Below are 16,983 nucleotides of genomic sequence, written 5' to 3'. Positions count from 1 at the left end.
CGACTCTGAGGATCCCCTTGTGTGTGGTTTGCTGGGGCGCGTTTTTGTGTGTCGTTGGGGATGTGTGAAATTGAGCTAGCAATTTGGCGCAGAGGAAGCGTGTTGGGCTCATAACCCAAAGGTCGTTGGATCGAGACCAACAAGTGCTAACTTTTACCCGCGCCGTTCGGGTGCTCCCTCGCCTCTTTGTTGCGGCTTCTAGCGGCTTCCGCCTGTCCTGCTGCCCCTCCACGCTGCCTGCACTGACCCCGCCTTCGCCCCTCGTGCCTGGCAGGCCGCACAACGACGGCGGGATCGAGTCCCGCCACGGTTCAAGCGGTGGGTTGGTAAACCCGGCGGCGCGGCACCAGGCAACAGTAGGGGCGTGTCCACGACGCGCTGTCGCGCCTGGCGGTGTGTGATGGGCCCTGGTTTGGTCGCGCGGCGGCGAGGCGCCTGTGCGCAGTGGCAGTTTGTTGTGCCGCGGGTACGTGTACCTAGGTTTGGTGGGAGATATCTCGTGAACGATAAGCTCGTTGGGGGCATCAATTGTCGGTCTGGAGAGCTCGCGCGCGGGCGTTTGCGTTGGTTTGTGTGTGGTTTGCTGGGGCGCGTTTTTGTGTGTCGTTGGGGATGTGTGAAATTGAGCTAGCACTTTGGCGCAGAGGAAGCGTGTTGGGCTCATAACCCAAAGGTCGTTGGATCGAGACCAACAAGTGCTAACTTTTACCCGCGCCGTTCGGGTGCTCCTTCGCCTCTTTTTTGCGGCTTCTAGCGGCTTCCGCCTGTCCTGCTGCCCCTCCACGCTGCCTGCACTGACCCCGCCTTCGCCCCTCGTGCCTGGCAGGCCGCACAACGACGGCGGGATCGAGTCCCGCCACGGTTCAAGCGGTGGGTTGGTAAACCCGGCGGCGCGGCGCCAGGCAACAGTAGGGGCGTGTCCACGACGCGCTGTCGCGCCTGGCGGTGTGTGATGGGCCCTGGTTTGGTCGCGCGGCGGCGAGGCGCCTGTGCGCAGTGGCAGTTTGTTGTGCCGCGGGTACGTGTACCTAGGTTTGGTGGGAGATATCTCGTGAACGATAAGCTCGTTGGGGGCATCAATTGTCGGTCTGGAGAGCTCGCGCGCGGGCGTTTGCGTTGGTTTGTGTGTGGTTTGCTGGGGCGCGTTTTTGTGTGTCGTTGGGGATGTGTGAAATTGAGCTAGCACTTTGGCGCAGAGGAAGCGTGTTGGGCTCATAACCCAAAGGTCGTTGGATCGAGACCAACAAGTGCTAACTTTTACCCGCGCCGTTCGGGTGCTCCTTCGCCTCTTTGTTGCGGCTTCTAGCAGCTTCCGCCTGTCCTGCTGCCCCTCCACGCTGCCTGCACTGACCCCGCCTTCGCCCCTCGTGCCTGGCAGGCCGCACAACGACGGCGGGATCGAGTCCCGCCACGGTTCAAGCGGTGGGTTGGTAAACCCGGCGGCGCGGCACCAGGCAACAGTAGGGGCGTGTCCACGACGCGCTGTCGCGCCTGGCGGTGTGTGATGGGCCCTGGTTTGGTCGCGCGGCGGCGAGGCGCCTGTGCGCAGTGGCAGTTTGTTGTGCCGCGGGTACGTGTACCTAGGTTTGGTGGGAGATATCTCGTGAACGATAAGCTCGTTGGGGGCATCAATTGTCGGTCTGGAGAGCTCGCGCGCGGGCGTTTGCGTTGGTTTGTGTGTGGTTTGCTGGGGCGCGTTTTTGTGTGTCGTTGGGGATGTGTGAAATTGAGCTAGCACTTTGGCGCAGAGGAAGCGTGTTGGGCTCATAACCCAAAGGTCGTTGGATCGAGACCAACAAGTGCTAACTTTTACCCGCGCCGTTCGGGTGCTCCTTCGCCTCTTTTTTGCGGCTTCTAGCGGCTTCCGCCTGTCCTGCTGCCCCTCCACGCTGCCTGCACTGACCCCGCCTTCGCCCCTCGTGCCTGGCAGGCCGCACAACGACGGCGGGATCGAGTCCCGCCACGGTTCAAGCGGTGGGTTGGTAAACCCGGCGGCGCGGCACCAGGCAACAGTAGGGGCGTGTCCACGACGCGCTGTCGCGCCTGGCGGTGTGTGATGGGCCCTGGTTTGGTCGCGCGGCGGCGAGGCGCCTGTGCGCAGTGGCAGTTTGTTGTGCCGCGGGTACGTGTACCTAGGTTTGGTGGGAGATATCTCGTGAACGATAAGCTCGTTGGGGGCATCAATTGTCGGTCTGGAGAGCTCGCGCGCGGGCGTTTGCGTTGGTTTGTGTGTGGTTTGCTGGGGCGCGTTTTTGTGTGTCGTTGGGGATGTGTGAAATTGAGCTAGCAATTTGGCGCAGAGGAAGCGTGTTGGGCTCATAACCCAAAGGTCGTTGGATCGAGACCAACAAGTGCTAACTTTTACCCGCGCCGTTCGGGTGCTCCCTCGCCTCTTTGTTGCGGCTTCTAGCAGCTTCCGCCTGTCCTGCTGCCCCTCCACGCTGCCTGCACTGACCCCGCCTTCGCCCCTCGTGCCTGGCAGGCCGCACAACGACGGCGGGATCGAGTCCCGCCACGGTTCAAGCGGTGGGTTGGTAAACCCGGCGGCGCGGCACCAGGCAACAGTAGGGGCGTGTCCACGACGCGCTGTCGCGCCTGGCGGTGTGTGATGGGCCCTGGTTTGGTCGCGCGGCGGCGAGGCGCCTGTGCGCAGTGGCAGTTTGTTGTGCCGCGGGTACGTGTACCTAGGTTTGGTGGGAGATATCTCGTGAACGATAAGCTCGTTGGGGGCATCAATTGTCGGTCTGGAGAGCTCGCGCGCGGGCGTTTGCGTTGGTTTGTGTGTGGTTTGCTGGGGCGCGTTTTTGTGTGTCGTTGGGGATGTGTGAAATTGAGCTAGCACTTTGGCGCAGAGGAAGCGTGTTGGGCTCATAACCCAAAGGTCGTTGGATCGAGACCAACAAGTGCTAACTTTTACCCGCGCCGTTCGGGTGCTCCCTCGCCTCTTTGTTGCGGCTTCTAGCAGCTTCCGCCTGTCCTGCTGCCCCTCCACGCTGCCTGCACTGACCCCGCCTTCGCCCCTCGTGCCTGGCAGGCCGCACAACGACGGCGGGATCGAGTCCCGCCACGGTTCAAGCGGTGGGTTGGTAAACCCGGCGGCGCGGCACCAGGCAACAGTAGGGGCGTGTCCACGACGCGCTGTCGCGCCTGGCGGTGTGTGATGGGCCCTGGTTTGGTCGCGCGGCGGCGAGGCGCCTGTGCGCAGTGGCAGTTTGTTGTGCCGCGGGTACGTGTACCTAGGTTTGGTGGGAGATATCTCGTGAACGATAAGCTCGTTGGGGGCATCAATTGTCGGTCTGGAGAGCTCGCGCGGGGGCGTTTGCGTTGGTTTGTGTGTGGTTTGCTGGGGTGCGTTTTTGTGTGTCGTTGGGGATGTGTGAAATTGAGCTAGCACTTTGGCGCAGAGGAAGCGTGTTGGGCTCATAACCCAAAGGTCGTTGGATCGAGACCAACAAGTGCTAACTTTTACCCGCGCCGTTCGGGTGCTCCTTCGCCTCTTTGTTGCGGCTTCTAGCAGCTTCCGCCTGTCCTGCTGCCCCTCCACGCTGCCTGCACTGACCCCGCCTTCGCCCCTCGTGCCTGGCAGGCCGCACAACGACGGCGGGATCGAGTCCCGCCACGGTTCAAGCGGTGGGTTGGTAAACCCGGCGGCGCGGCACCAGGCAACAGTAGGGGCGTGTCCACGACGCGCTGTCGCGCCTGGCGGTGTGTGATGGGCCCTGGTTTGGTCGCGCGGCGGCGAGGCGCCTGTGCGCAGTGGCAGTTTGTTGTGCCGCGGGTACGTGTACCTAGGTTTGGTGGGAGATATCTCGTGAACGATAAGCTCGTTGGGGGCATCAATTGTCGGTCTGGAGAGCTCGCGCGCGGGCGTTTGCGTTGGTTTGTGTGTGGTTTGCTGGGGTGCGTTTTTGTGTGTCGTTGGGGATGTGTGAAATTGAGCTAGCACTTTGGCGCAGAGGAAGCGTGTTGGGCTCATAACCCAAAGGTCGTTGGATCGAGACCAACAAGTGCTAACTTTTACCCGCGCCGTTCGGGTGCTCCCTCGCCTCTTTGTTGCGGCTTCTAGCGGCTTCCGCCTGTCCTGCTGCCCCTCCACGCTGCCTGCACTGACCCCGCCTTCGCCCCTCGTGCCTGGCAGGCCGCACAACGACGGCGGGATCGAGTCCCGCCACGGTTCAAGCGGTGGGTTGGTAAACCCGGCGGCGCGGCACCAGGCAACAGTAGGGGCGTGTCCACGACGCGCTGTCGCGCCTGGCGGTGTGTGATGGGCCCTGGTTTGGTCGCGCGGCGGCGAGGCGCCTGTGCGCAGTGGCAGTTTGTTGTGCCGCGGGTACGTGTACCTAGGTTTGGTGGGAGATATCTCGTGAACGATAAGCTCGTTGGGGGCATCAATTGTCGGTCTGGAGAGCTCGCGCGCGGGCGTTTGCGTTGGTTTGTGTGTGGTTTGCTGGGGCGCGTTTTTGTGTGTCGTTGGGGATGTGTGAAATTGAGCTAGCACTTTGGCGCAGAGGAAGCGTGTTGGGCTCATAACCCAAAGGTCGTTGGATCGAGACCAACAAGTGCTAACTTTTACCCGCGCCGTTCGGGTGCTCCTTCGCCTCTTTTTTGCGGCTTCTAGCGGCTTCCGCCTGTCCTGCTGCCCCTCCACGCTGCCTGCACTGACCCCGCCTTCGCCCCTCGTGCCTGGCAGGCCGCACAACGACGGCGGGATCGAGTCCCGCCACGGTTCAAGCGGTGGGTTGGTAAACCCGGCGGCGCGGCACCAGGCAACAGTAGGGGCGTGTCCACGACGCGCTGTCGCGCCTGGCGGTGTGTGATGGGCCCTGGTTTGGTCGCGCGGCGGCGAGGCGCCTGTGCGCAGTGGCAGTTTGTTGTGCCGCGGGTACGTGTACCTAGGTTTGGTGGGAGATATCTCGTGAACGATAAGCTCGTTGGGGGCATCAATTGTCGGTCTGGAGAGCTCGCGCGCGGGCGTTTGCGTTGGTTTGTGTGTGGTTTGCTGGGGCGCGTTTTTGTGTGTCGTTGGGGATGTGTGAAATTGAGCTAGCACTTTGGCGCAGGAAGCGTGTTGGGCTCATAACCCAAAGATCGTTGCCTCATCTTCCAGTAATATGCCTTCACATATTTTATTTCCGATTTATTCAAGTTGTCTCCATCATTAGCCCGTTTAGATGTTGTGAGGCGAGACCCTTCGACACTCGATTGCGATGGTCCTTGTACAGTTTATTGCCGCTGGGCTGTCGGACGCGGGATCGACCCTTATCAGATTGTCCAGCACCTGGGATGAATTGTAATAAAGCGCAGTCGGGCAACGATATACGTATTTACCCGTTACTTCGGCTGCCATCAGCACTGGATCATCAACACCACGCTTGTACATCTCACGGTGCTCATGCTGGAACTCACCTCCGGCATACAAGGCTACAAAGTTAGCTGCAAACTTACCGGTCCTCATGAAGCGTTGCAGTTCGGAAGCGTGCCGATGACGCCTGTCCACTTTCCTTTCGCCTTCTTGCGTCGACATGAAGGAAAACTCGTTTTTTGGGCTGTTCGGCTGGCGCACGTAGTTGTACCATAAAGCTTTCCAACACGGCTTTGGCGCTACGCTGTGGAGGCAGTTTCGGGACGAGCAGAATGGATTTCAAATTTATGGCAATCGTGATGGCTGGTGAAACAGCGAACTGACCATCGAATTTCTGATTTACCACTTTCTGTAGAGGAAAGACATGCACGTGCCCATATTGCAGTTGCTCGACGACTTTTCCGGGCATTGGCTTTTGGACGTGAAATTATTCATGCGGCTGATAAACGTAGAGCTCATGCCCATTCCGCATGACTACACTTTTGCTTGTCAGCCTGGATATATCTCTTGGAATAAGCCTTTAGAAGAGACTATGCGCAAGAATTGGGTGGGTAATATGCTGCAACAACTCCGCACATCAACCACGTTCAAGCTAAAAGCACCCTAGCGGCGACAGCTAAGCCGCTGGACGAAAGAAGCGTGGAGGTCGCTGTTGGCTGCAGCCGTGAAGAGTGGGTTTGTGAAGGCGATGATCGTGCCTAAGCAAGGTGTGGACGCTTGCGCTCCCGACCAGAATCTACTTGATACCGAACCTGAATGGGCACTGCTGAAACAACTGCTCGAAGAGGTCCCTGTGATTCGCCACTTTGTTGACCCGAACCGAGACATTGAAACGCTGGTACCAGTAGTAGCAGACGTAGATAGCGAGGCTTTATGAACCCAATAGAGAAGCTGAAATAGCTGCTCAATAGTACATGTATTTGGATCGATGATATCTATGGTACAGAGATGCGTACATTCTGTGCACTAAATACGACACCACAACTTCAATATTTTGGGGTCCGAAGTAGGAGATCTCATATACCGTAAAGGCGAGTTAGCGGCACCAGTCAAAATCGCACATAGAGAACGCAAGGCGAGGCAAGAGCCAGAAGGAACAAGATGTACGCTCCGGAGTTTCGATTGAGAGCGGTGGTACTGCGCTAGAGCAAGGGGTGGGTGGGCCGCTTCAACCGAGCGGAGCGAGGGGAAGATCTGTTAGTTTGTGCACTGGTGCGCAAAAGAGATGAAAATATGAAGTGAAGGCATTGGGAGAGAGCAAGGGTTAACCAACAAATCATGCTACAGATATGAATCTGTGCTACAGATACGTAAGTACATCTGCTTCGTTTCGCTGTTGCAGGCCTACGCAGATCTGGCCCGGCAGCATGCACCATGTCAGCTTCCAACAATATGTGTGAGAAAACATGATATTTGCTTATAAAATAGACCACTCTCTATGTTTCTAAAAGTCTTGGTGGTCAACGTCATCAATGTTATCCGCAGGCTCTGGGGAGGGACAAGTGCCGAGAAGATGCCGCTGCCCACAGAATTATGGCGGAGCAGTCCGAGTACAGTGCGTAGTTCTTGCACGTTCAACGCTAGCTGTAACTCGGACGAGCCGTTTGTACGTACAACTATCGTCTGGTATATAGCCTCGTCACGGTCTACAGGAGGATCTGCAGCACCAACGGCATTAAGGTGTTGCATCTGCCTAAAGGTTACCGTGGCGGGGACAGCTACAGCAGTCCTGCTGACTGGCGATCTTGAGGCATCTCCCAATGAGTGCGAGCGATGACACCTACTTGAACGTCGGGTCGGTGCGTGAGAAAGTCGTAGATGTCTTTAGCCGCTTCTTGGGTGCGGCTACGGGTAGCGCGACGGCGGTTTGCTTCACCTACCTGGTCCTCCCTCGCTGCAAACGCGAGAATTTCCAGGCAGAGTGGACCTGTGTCCTTTCAACGCCGCTGAAAGTTGGCTGTCACGGTGTCGAGGATGATAGTCCAGTTTGACTCGGTTAAGGTCACCCAGGCCTGTTGAGCGGCACCTTGACTTGGCTTAGCGTAGAGGTTAGTATCAAACGGCAGGGTCATAACGTCGTAGGCAGCAAGCGCTGCTACAACGCGCCCCTCAGCTTTTCCAAGGAAAGCTTCAAAACCACCGTCCGAATCAAACCGAAACTCAGGGCGCACAACACGGACGTTGGTCTGTTGATTCCTCCGATCTTGACCGAGATCTTGGCTAGAGTTTGTATTCTTGTGCTTCTTGCTCGATTTATTTGTCAGCCCTCCCTCGGAAAGTCGTGTTTGCTGGCGATATTCCAGCCACCAGGTACACGTCTGCATGGACGCCTGCACGCGAACGCGACGCGCGCATCAGCCGAACTCACGCATTTCATCGTTCGCACGCCGGAACGCCAGCAACGCTGGGTGATCCAGCTGGAGCACGCTCACCTCCGCCGCGCCGGCGGTTACTACATACACACAGGTCGGCGTCGAAGCGGACGGCTGGGTCGCCATTGTCGCCGTGGTATCGGGGCCGTACATCTCACACGTGACGTAGCCCTTGGACTCCATCGTCGACAGCGTCAACACCATCACCACCACCAGGATCACGAGCGAGCGCATCTCGGCGGTCGCAGCATACACACAGCTCGACGTCCACACGGGCGTCCGGGCCGCCGTCTCCGTCGTGGCTTCGCTCGACCCCGACGCGCAAGTAGCAGCCCACGGGCTTCAACAGCGTCGCCACCATCAGAAGCTGCCATTCATGGCCATCTGAGGAATGGAGTGAAAAACTTTTGGTCCAAGCGCTGCTCGAAAACAATTGTGGTTTGGTGATAGGATGAACATAAAATTAGTTTTCTTCTGGATATGATATGGTACATAAGAAGTATAGATCCACAAGCTTCATCATTTCAGCCAATCATGTTACTATAATGACTTCGGTATAGACATTATACTGTCCAGAAGGGCCATTTGTTGTACCGGTACCAAAAGAGTTAAGAGAGCAAATGGGTTCGGGGCTTAAATAGCTTTGCATCTTGGCGGCATAAGACTGATTCTAAATAGGAGAAACCAATAATAAATAGGGATGTGACCTAAATAAATATGGATTCCAGGAGAGCTCTACCAAAGCCCACCCAAAATATTTGCTACGGTGATAAACATGGCGTATTTCTCGTAGCAAATCCGACGTCTCCATAGATTGCATCGAGCGCAAATGGAGCGTACCATTATTTTGGTACAATTCCCAATCACCTGGCAGTACGTGCTGCGCATTCACGTCCGCGCTTCCAAGCTCCGCGCCATTGCCCAAGCAGTGGACAGCAGAGCCAACGGAAGAGGCTGAGGGTTTATGCAGCGGGGCTGCCGTAGCTTTAGCGTCAGAGGAAGACGTAACAGACTCACAGAGTCTCGGCTTAAGATAGGCCGTTCTAATACCAGAACGTACGAGTCCGTACACCTTACGGACTCCAAGAGTCAACCCTTAACTCATAACTGTGTGAATCTCAAACTGAATATATTTCCCTTTATTGCGGCAAAGCCGCCTACGGTGTAAATGTATCCGGTTCACTATCTAGCATAGTGAACCCTAGTCATATGCATAATCAGTGGCTCTGAAGCCATGTACTGATTCTCCTACTGATTTAGGTTAGACAGTGTCTACCCACTTCATAACCCTTCGGGTAACTCTTGTGTAACCCCGTTACACCCTCCCCCACCAAACCGTGGACACGGGTGTTCACGCTTAACGGTCAACCACCGGGTCTTGTTCCGTCAAGCCTCCTTCTCGAACGAGTCAATCCACATCGCGTGGACTTCTCTGAGAACTTCTCGGTGCAACGCACCCTCACATGACTTCAAGTCATAAAGCCTTTTAGTCTTTCGACCGCAGACAGCCTCTCGCGAGATCCGCCTCGGAGCCTCGCTCCTCTCGTGCTGCTGCACTGCGCCTCTGCGAACGCCAGCGCCCGCGCGCACACCCTCGACGCCTTCCAGGCTCTCGGTGTCTGAGTACTTCGCGGCGCAACGCCTGAAGCGCAGCTCGCAGCGCGCAAGCCCCGGCTCCCCTCGAGCACCAACCCGTCAGATCATGGATCCTAGGGAACTCTTTGGTGAAGAGGGCGAGCTGGACGAGTCCATGGAGGGTTCTCCGAACCGAGGAGATGCGTCCTCATCTCCCACACCGTCGACACGCCGTGAAGAAGGCTCGCCGGCCCCAGTTGGCTCTCTGAGCCGTCGTGATCAAGAGCGCCCCGCCCACACGTCTCCTGTGCGCTCGCCGGGCCGTCCACCTGCAGAGCGCGCTGCGCCGTCGAGGGAGGAGCCGCGGCCACCGCTGCGAACTCCAAACCCGTTCCCTGAACGCTCTTCCGGCCTCTACGAGCTGCGCGCGCTCACTGAGCCACGGTATTCGCCATCTCGTGGTGAGGGCGTGCCCCTGGGCCCCGTCATTTCCAACCCTTTGGACGAAGCTCAGTCCGAGCAGGTTGCGGCGCAGATGGCTCCCACGCGCTCCCAGCGCCCCGAGCTGCGGTCTCTGCTGAACCCCAGCACTGCCGACTACGGCTTCCGGCCTCGCGACCCCGCGGAGGCTTGTCGCCAGGCGTTCCAGCAGTCTCTCGCGCTACACACCATTGGGCCCGCGGCCCGTACTCCGGAGGAGCTTGCACTGCGTACGTCTCTGCGAGAGCGGCTCCTCACTCCACAGTCTACGATTGTCGCGGAGTATTGCGACAGGCTGCGGCTGCAAGCCCAGCAGAAGTCCGTGCCCGCCATGCGAACGTACTCGGTGGTACTTAGCCCGGGGGAAGACTCAATTGAGTACGAAGCTCAGTTCGAGTCTTGGGCCGAGCACAGCCAAAAGCTCAGCTCCATGGACGCTCTCCGAGCCAGCTTCAGTAAAGTGGATGTTCGCATTGAATGCAAGCTCCGCTTCGATTTCGCGAAGGTCCGAGCCAAGCGCAGCCTCTCGGCACTCGCCCAGCCGCAGACCCAGTTTAGCGCTGCGCGCTTCGCTCCTTTGAGCACTCCAGCCGCTCCTTCCCGCGAGAGAGTGAGCGCTGTGGCTCAGGGCCAGCCTCGGAGCAATGTGCTGACCCAGCAGCTCCCCAGCTTATTGCCGGGAAGCGCGGGACGGCCGGCGTGCCGGCGTTGAGCCCTCGGGGCGCTGGTGATCAAGCTGATCAAAATCGTCCACGACGTCTGGGCAGTATTGGCGGAGGGGCACCTCAAACTCCCATGGGTTCTCGGAGTGAGGGTACCCTCGCCATTTCACCAGATACTGGTTTTGACCCCGGCACCGCCGCTTCGCCAGGAGGCGCTCCACATGGTAATGTAGATTCCCATGCTCATCGAGCAGGGCCGGTGGAGGCCGCTGTGGGGCCCTTTGCGACTCAAAGTGAGCTCTTGGAGGCGCGGCAGCAGGCGGGTCGCCTTCGGGATCATATCCATGACGTTGATGCGCGTCTGGGCCGGACTGCCACCGAACTCGACGAGCTCGCCGGGCGGACGCGATGGATCGAGGTGCGTCGAGCGGTCTGGGACCGCCTTGGGGCCCTGGAGGACTGGGTGCGATACTATCGCGATCGCGATGAGCAACGTGGCCGCGAGCTCGGGGAGCTACAGCGTCAGCTCGACCTCCTGGCCCGCATGCAGACTCCGACTGCCGCGCCTCCTGCACCTGCGGCTCTCGTTGTGCCGGCGGCACCTCCGGCGCCGATTCTTCCGCCTGTGCCTGCGGTGCCCGCGTGGATGGTCGCGTCCTCGACGACCGCGCCTGTGACCTCGTCACCCTCGGTGCCTCCATCTGCACCTGCATCGGGTCCTGGTACGGCTTGAGCAAGCCCACGTAGAAGACGGGGTGCGTCCGCATCTTCTTCGGAAGATTGAGCGTGTACGCAAGGCCCTTCTTGGCCACAACCTTGAAAGGTCCGATGAAGCGCGGGTGCAACTTCGTCTTGAAGACGGCAGACACTGCATGTGTAGGTAGGCTCTTAGCATTAAGCAGCACCAGGTCCCCGACCTCATAACTTTCAACATTGCCTCTGGCCCTGGCATCTGCATGTTCCATTTGTTTGTCTTGGCTCTCAGCCATTGCGTCACGCACGTGTCGTAAGACACTCAGACGCGTCGACAAGAAAGCGTCAACCTGTTTACGAACAGTAGCCGAGCTGACATCGGCTAGCCGATCAGCTAAATCGGCTTCTCCTCCCCCACCAAGCCCGAGGCCACCACGTGGCGGCGTCAGCGGGACGCGGGGATGAGACAAGCTGTTCACGTAGAATGGCGTGTAGCCTGTCGAGGTGTGCACGGCGTTGTTCAACGCAAACTCAACGAGTGGCAGCATGGCGCTCCAGCGCTTCGGCGTCTCGGCGCAAATGCTGCGGAGCACGTCCTCGACGACGCGATTCACGCGCTCTGTCTGACCATCGGTCTGCGGATGGTCCGCCGTGGACATGTCCAGCTTGGTGCCAAGCACCGCAAAGACCGCGCTCCAGAAGTTGCCCGTGAAGCGGGGGTCTCGGTCCGAGACAATCGACTCAGGGAGTCCGTGTTGTCGAAACACTCGGTCCAAGAACAGCGTTGCTGTACCTTTACCATTGATGGTATCCGGCACAGCCGCAATGTGAGCCATCTTGCTCAGTCGGTCCACGAAGACCACGACTCCTGTGTTGCCGGCCGCGTCCGCCGGCAGGCCAAACACAAATTCCATACTCATGGATTGCCAACAGCCCGAAGGGACAGGAAAACTCGCCAACGGCGCGGCAGCATGAGGTGACGACTTCACTCGCTGACACGTCTCGCACGTGCGCACGTAAGTGCTCGTCCACTTATACATCTTCGGCCACCAGTAGTGGGTGCTCCCCGAGCTGTAGGTCCTCTCACGGCCAAGATGGCCGGCCAGCGGCGTGTCGTGTGCCTCATAGAGGATGCGAAACTTCAGATCCTCATCATGAGGGATGACCACGCGGGGCGTATCCTCGGGGCCGGTGTTGTAGAACAACAGGCCTCCATCGAGGGAATAACGGTGTAGTCGCGCGCGCAGCCGCGCTGACAATTTCATGTCCGAGTCTTGAAACTCCTTGCTCCCCAGAGCCTTCAGCAACGCGACACAAGTGTCGTCCTTGGCATAAGCCGTTCGGATCAAATCCGGTAATGACGAAGTCACGGTCGTTACATGAGCCAGCTCAGAATCCGGCCTGCGCGACAGCGCGTCCGCGAGGATATTCTGCCTGCCAGGCTTGTACTTCACCTCGAAGTTGTACTCCGCGAAGAAGGACAGCCAGCGGGCCATCCTTTGCGAGAGATGAAGCGACTGAGTCGCAGTGCGTAACGACGCATGATCCGTGTAAATCACGAACGGCTAAGAGCCCAACAGGTGCACCCTGAACTTGACGAGCGCATACTTCATTGCAAGTAGCTCCTTGTCGTGGACAGGATAGTTCTTTTCCGTAGCCTTCAGCTGGCGAGATTCGAACGCCACCACGCGCTCGCGCCCCTCGGCGTCTGCTTGCAGCAGGGCACAGTCGATGGCAAAGTCCGAGGCGTCACAGACGACACTAAACGGACGAGCGGGGTCTGGCAAAGCCAGAGTAGGCGCATGAAGGAGACTGTCCTTAATTGCCGCAAACGCATCTTGATGCTCGGTGTCCCAACACCACTCCGCATCCTTCTTCAGGAGATTGGAGAGTGGCCGAGCCATCTCAGCGTAGTTCTCGCTGTACTTGTGCAAGTAATTGGCCAAGCCAAGCCACTTGCGAAGATCCTTCTGGTTCTTGGGAACCGGCCAGTCAACAATGGCCTTGACCTTGACCGGGTCGGCCCTCAGGCCACGCTTCCCGATGAAGCACCCTAAGAAGGGGATCTCTTCCGCTCCGAAGATGCATTTGTCAATGTTGGCGTACAACTTGTTTTGACGCATGCATTCGAGCACAGCACGCAGGTGCTCCACATGGTTCTCCATATCAGTCTTTCCGTGCTCCGCACGACTGTGGACAAAGATGTCATCGAAGTACGTTTGCGCGTACGCCCGATGGGGCCTGAAGAGCTGCGTCACAAGACGATTAAACGTCGCTGGCGCGTTCGAAAGCCATTGGGGCATCACCAACCACTCCCAGAGCATGCCGCTCGGTGTACTCACCGCAGTGAGAGGAATGTCGCTCGTCCTCATGAGCAATTGGTAATACCCATCGACCAAGTCGAGCGCACTGTACATCGTACATCCTGTCATGTTGTTCTGAAGAACATCCTTCTGAGGGATCGGCGTCTGCGCCGGAATGGTAGCGGCATTCAGCTTGTTGAAAGCATGCACGATACACCACTTGCCATTCGGCTTTCTGACACAGAACGTCGGCGTAGAGGGTGGAGACTTACTCTCACACACCATGCCCGCCTCGTGCTTCGCACGGAAGAACGCATCAATGACGTCACACTGCTCCTTCGGCAAGGACCACTGCCTCGTCACACAGTACTTCGTTCCCGGAACGAGATCGATTCCGTGTCGAACACCTCGATCCGGAGGTAGCCCCGAGGGCGGCTCCTTCGAAACCCCGTCCTGGTAATCCTTTACCACTTGATACAAGGGATCCGACGGGTCCTTCAGGATCGCCGATCCGCTCCGCGCATTCAGCGCCTTCTTGGTGTCTTCCAGGACAGCTTCATCCAGAAGCGAGGACGAGTTCAACTCTTCTTCGGGTCGTATGACCACTACCTCGGCCAAGTCTCCAGCCTTCAAGGCTTCGCCGAACTCGGCCAAGGACATCTCGTCCAGCTCCAGGAGAGCAGACAGTGAGGGCAAGTCGTCGAGGTTGATACCTCCGTCGACGTCGCCCGTCACTCCATTCACGAGTGTATAGAGCTGCTCGCTCTCGCGTGGAGCCTCGCCGCTCGACACGCCCTTCTCGACTCGTGAGATCGCAGACGCCTTGCGTCTCGCAGCCAGCGCTTTGCGGCGCTGCCTCCTCTTCATGGACACCGTCCGCCCTGAAGAGCTCCGTGATTTCGCGTGCGTCTTGACGCCAGGTGTCACCACCTCGTTCAGCTCCGGGGGAGCTCCAGTGTCTTTACCGACACTCAGCGAAGAGCTGCACGATCCGCAGCCTCCACACAGTGGATTACGTGCCACTCCACGATCTTCATCCGGGCAAAGCCCCTTGTTCTTCGGCATCGTGCCGACCGCGCCGTCGCTGGCACGCAGCAGGGCGTCGTCCTCAGACGCACGCCCGCTCAGCGGAATTAGTGCCGCTCCACATCCTTGATCCGGGCAACGCCCATCGTCACTCGACTTCCTGTCGACCGCGCCTTCACCGGCACGCAACAGGGCGTCGCCCTCAGACGCACGCCCGCTCAGCGGAATTAGTGCCGCTCCACCTGCCGTCCGCGAGCCACGCTCGGAACGCTCGTTCTCGACACACTCAGTGTCCACCAACTCGGAAACTCCGATGTTCAGCACATTGACCGACTCGGTCCAGTGCTCGCGCCAAAAGCGCTTCTGCTTCCTAGCAGAGGTGGGCTCATGACTCGCCAATGCTCCGCCAGGAGAGAAGTGCGTAGCACCAAGGGTCTTCGACCTCCAATCGATCCAAGGCTCGTGGCGTTCCAGCCACGCCATTCCAAGGATGAGATCATATCTCGAATCGAGATCTAAGACCAGACAGCGTTCCACGCTATCAAAATCCAAAAACTTCACGCCCAGGTCCACAGGGACCTTAGGCACCGTGACACGAGTGCCCGTCGCGAGACGAACAGTGACGATGTCACTCCCGCGCGCTACCAGCGCCTCAGCATAAAGCTGACTTCCGTCCATCGTAGAACGCCGGGCGTAGTTACCCGACGCTCCCGAATCGATCAAAATCGTCCATGGCTTGGTGAAGCCCTTCACCCAAGCTCAATAGAACTTAGTTCTTCCCCAGTAAGCCGCCCCGCGCCTACTGGGACTTCTCGTTTCCCCGAGACAAACCAGAGCCCTGGCTCGAACTCGAAGAGCGGCTTGACGAAGCCTGGCGCTGATGGCGCAGCGGACACCCAGCACGAAGGTGACGGGTGTCACCACAGATGAAACATCTGCGGATACCGCGACGCTGCTCAGCAGCACGAAGCTCGGCTTCTTCGTCTTCAGCATAGCTGAGGTCCATGGGTTCCGGACCACTCGACGCGCTAGCGTAAGACGCGCTCCACCCAAGTCTCGATGGCTTAAAGTTGTGTTCCGCATTCAATGCGACGCTCACAGCCTCTTCAAAAGAGCTCGGGTGGGTTCGGAACGCCTCCGTCCTGGCAACGCCAGTGCGAAGACCTTCCATGAACACCGTAACGGTGACTGCTTCCGGCAGTGGGTCCGCCGACATGCTAGCAATGAGAGTTCTCAACTCTTGGACATAGTCCACCAACTCCTTCTTGCTCTGCCGAGTAGCCAGGAAGCGTGAGCGCACGCGATACGCCTCGTTAGGCGGAGCGAACACCCGGGACAATTGCTGTTTCAGCTGGTCCCACGTCGGGAAGGCCACCTCGACCGACGTCCCGGACGTTAGTGCCCACTGTCTCGCTCGCCCACCGAGCTTCGAGATAGCTAGTGCCACGCGCTGCGACTCCGTCCGAAGTAGAGCTGAGCTCATAGCCATCTCAACCTCACGGGTCCAAAGCATCAAGCTTTCACCCTCCTTGCCTTCGAAGGTCTTCACGCTCAACATGAGCGGCTTGGGTCTTGTTCCCACGTCGGATGGCGAAGCGGGCGCTTGGGGCGGAGCGGCCGTTGCCATCCTCTGCTGGAGGTGCTCTAGCAGAGCATTCTCGTAGCTTGAAAACGCCTCGAGACGCGCAGTCACCGCGTCGGGGCCTTGATGCGCAAGTTGCGTTACACCCTCCGGGCCTAGCAAAGACATGAGCTTTTTAAGCGCATCCTGCTGGTTCGGGGGCAAGTGAGCGAACTGCTCCATTCTCCACAGAGGGTCAAGCTATACAGACTCAGGTGTCGGATTGACTACAAGAGCTACCAAGTGCAGCGGGGCTGCCGTAGCTTTAGCGTCAGAGGAAGACGTAACAGACTCACAGAGTCTCGGCTTAAGATAGCCCGTTCTAATACCAGAACGTACGAGTCCGTACACCTTACGGACTCCAAGAGTCAACCCTTAACTCTTAACTGTGTGAATCTCAAACTGAATATATTTCCCTTTATTGCGGCAAAGCCGCCTACGGTGTAAATGTATCCGGTTCACTATCTAGCATAGTGAACCCTAGTCATATGCATAATCAGTGGCTCTGAAGCCATGTACTGATTCTCCTACTGATTTAGGTTAGACAGTGTCTACCCACTTCATAACCCTTCGGGTAACTCTTGTGTAACCCCGTTACAGTTTACTACCACCCAAGTTGATTTTACTTGCACATTCACGTACACATCGTTTTTGCTACTGTCTAATGAGATGACTGGCCGCAGCGCGGCACGGTCACTGGCCAACATGTACGATGTATTTAGCACTCAAATTTGCTGTTAGCGTATGACAATTGTCGTATCCAGCAAAATGTCATACAGTTGAATCTATCCAATCAGATTCAAGTATTTTGTCAGGGCGCAATCACTCGAAAAGCAATTGTTGTATCCGACTCCAATCTGGTGTTTATCAATTCTGTAACGGAGTTACT

General features: G+C 58.0%; 2 protein-coding genes and 9 non-coding genes across 11 annotated transcripts; 9 read left to right on the top strand and 2 right to left on the bottom strand.

Annotated features, from left to right (window-relative positions):
* Positions 1 to 77: 77 nt before the first annotated feature.
* On the top strand, positions 78 to 149 carry PHYSODRAFT_t1457. Its single transcript has one exon. It is a non-coding gene; the product is annotated as a tRNA-Met (tRNA).
* A 480-nt stretch (positions 150 to 629) lies between these two features.
* On the top strand, positions 630 to 701 carry PHYSODRAFT_t1458. The gene has a single exon. It is a non-coding gene; the product is annotated as a tRNA-Met (tRNA).
* A 480-nt stretch (positions 702 to 1,181) lies between these two features.
* On the top strand, positions 1,182 to 1,253 carry PHYSODRAFT_t1459. Its single transcript has one exon. It is a non-coding gene; the product is annotated as a tRNA-Met (tRNA).
* Positions 1,254 to 1,733: 480 nt separating this feature from the next.
* Positions 1,734 to 1,805, top strand: PHYSODRAFT_t1460. The gene has a single exon. It is a non-coding gene; the product is annotated as a tRNA-Met (tRNA).
* A 480-nt stretch (positions 1,806 to 2,285) lies between these two features.
* Positions 2,286 to 2,357, top strand: PHYSODRAFT_t1461. Its single transcript has one exon. It is a non-coding gene; the product is annotated as a tRNA-Met (tRNA).
* Positions 2,358 to 2,837: 480 nt separating this feature from the next.
* Positions 2,838 to 2,909, top strand: PHYSODRAFT_t1462. Its single transcript has one exon. It is a non-coding gene; the product is annotated as a tRNA-Met (tRNA).
* Positions 2,910 to 3,389: 480 nt separating this feature from the next.
* Positions 3,390 to 3,461, top strand: PHYSODRAFT_t1463. Its single transcript has one exon. It is a non-coding gene; the product is annotated as a tRNA-Met (tRNA).
* Positions 3,462 to 3,941: 480 nt separating this feature from the next.
* Positions 3,942 to 4,013, top strand: PHYSODRAFT_t1464. The gene has a single exon. It is a non-coding gene; the product is annotated as a tRNA-Met (tRNA).
* Positions 4,014 to 4,493: 480 nt separating this feature from the next.
* On the top strand, positions 4,494 to 4,565 carry PHYSODRAFT_t1465. Its single transcript has one exon. It is a non-coding gene; the product is annotated as a tRNA-Met (tRNA).
* A 2,740-nt stretch (positions 4,566 to 7,305) lies between these two features.
* PHYSODRAFT_405305 (hypothetical protein) lies at positions 7,306 to 7,575 on the bottom strand (the record flags this gene model as incomplete). Its single annotated transcript, XM_009536783.1, has 1 exon — positions 7,306 to 7,575. A coding segment is annotated over one exon (270 nt), but the record flags the coding sequence as incomplete, so codon positions are not given.
* Positions 7,576 to 7,716: 141 nt separating this feature from the next.
* PHYSODRAFT_338885 (hypothetical protein) lies at positions 7,717 to 8,095 on the bottom strand (the record flags this gene model as incomplete). Its single annotated transcript, XM_009536782.1, has 2 exons — positions 7,717 to 7,968; positions 8,000 to 8,095. 2 exons carry the CDS (start codon positions 8,093 to 8,095, stop codon positions 7,717 to 7,719), a joined length of 348 nt encoding a protein of 115 aa, XP_009535077.1.
* Positions 8,096 to 16,983: the final 8,888 nt, after the last annotated feature.

The sequence above is a fragment of the Phytophthora sojae genome (assembly GCF_000149755.1).
Source record: "Phytophthora sojae unplaced genomic scaffold PHYSOscaffold_9, whole genome shotgun sequence".
In the NCBI taxonomy this organism is placed as follows: Eukaryota; Oomycota; class Peronosporomycetes; order Peronosporales; family Peronosporaceae; genus Phytophthora; species Phytophthora sojae.
The sequence above is the reverse complement of the archived record's forward strand: the minus strand, read 5'-3'. Positions and strand labels throughout refer to the sequence as shown.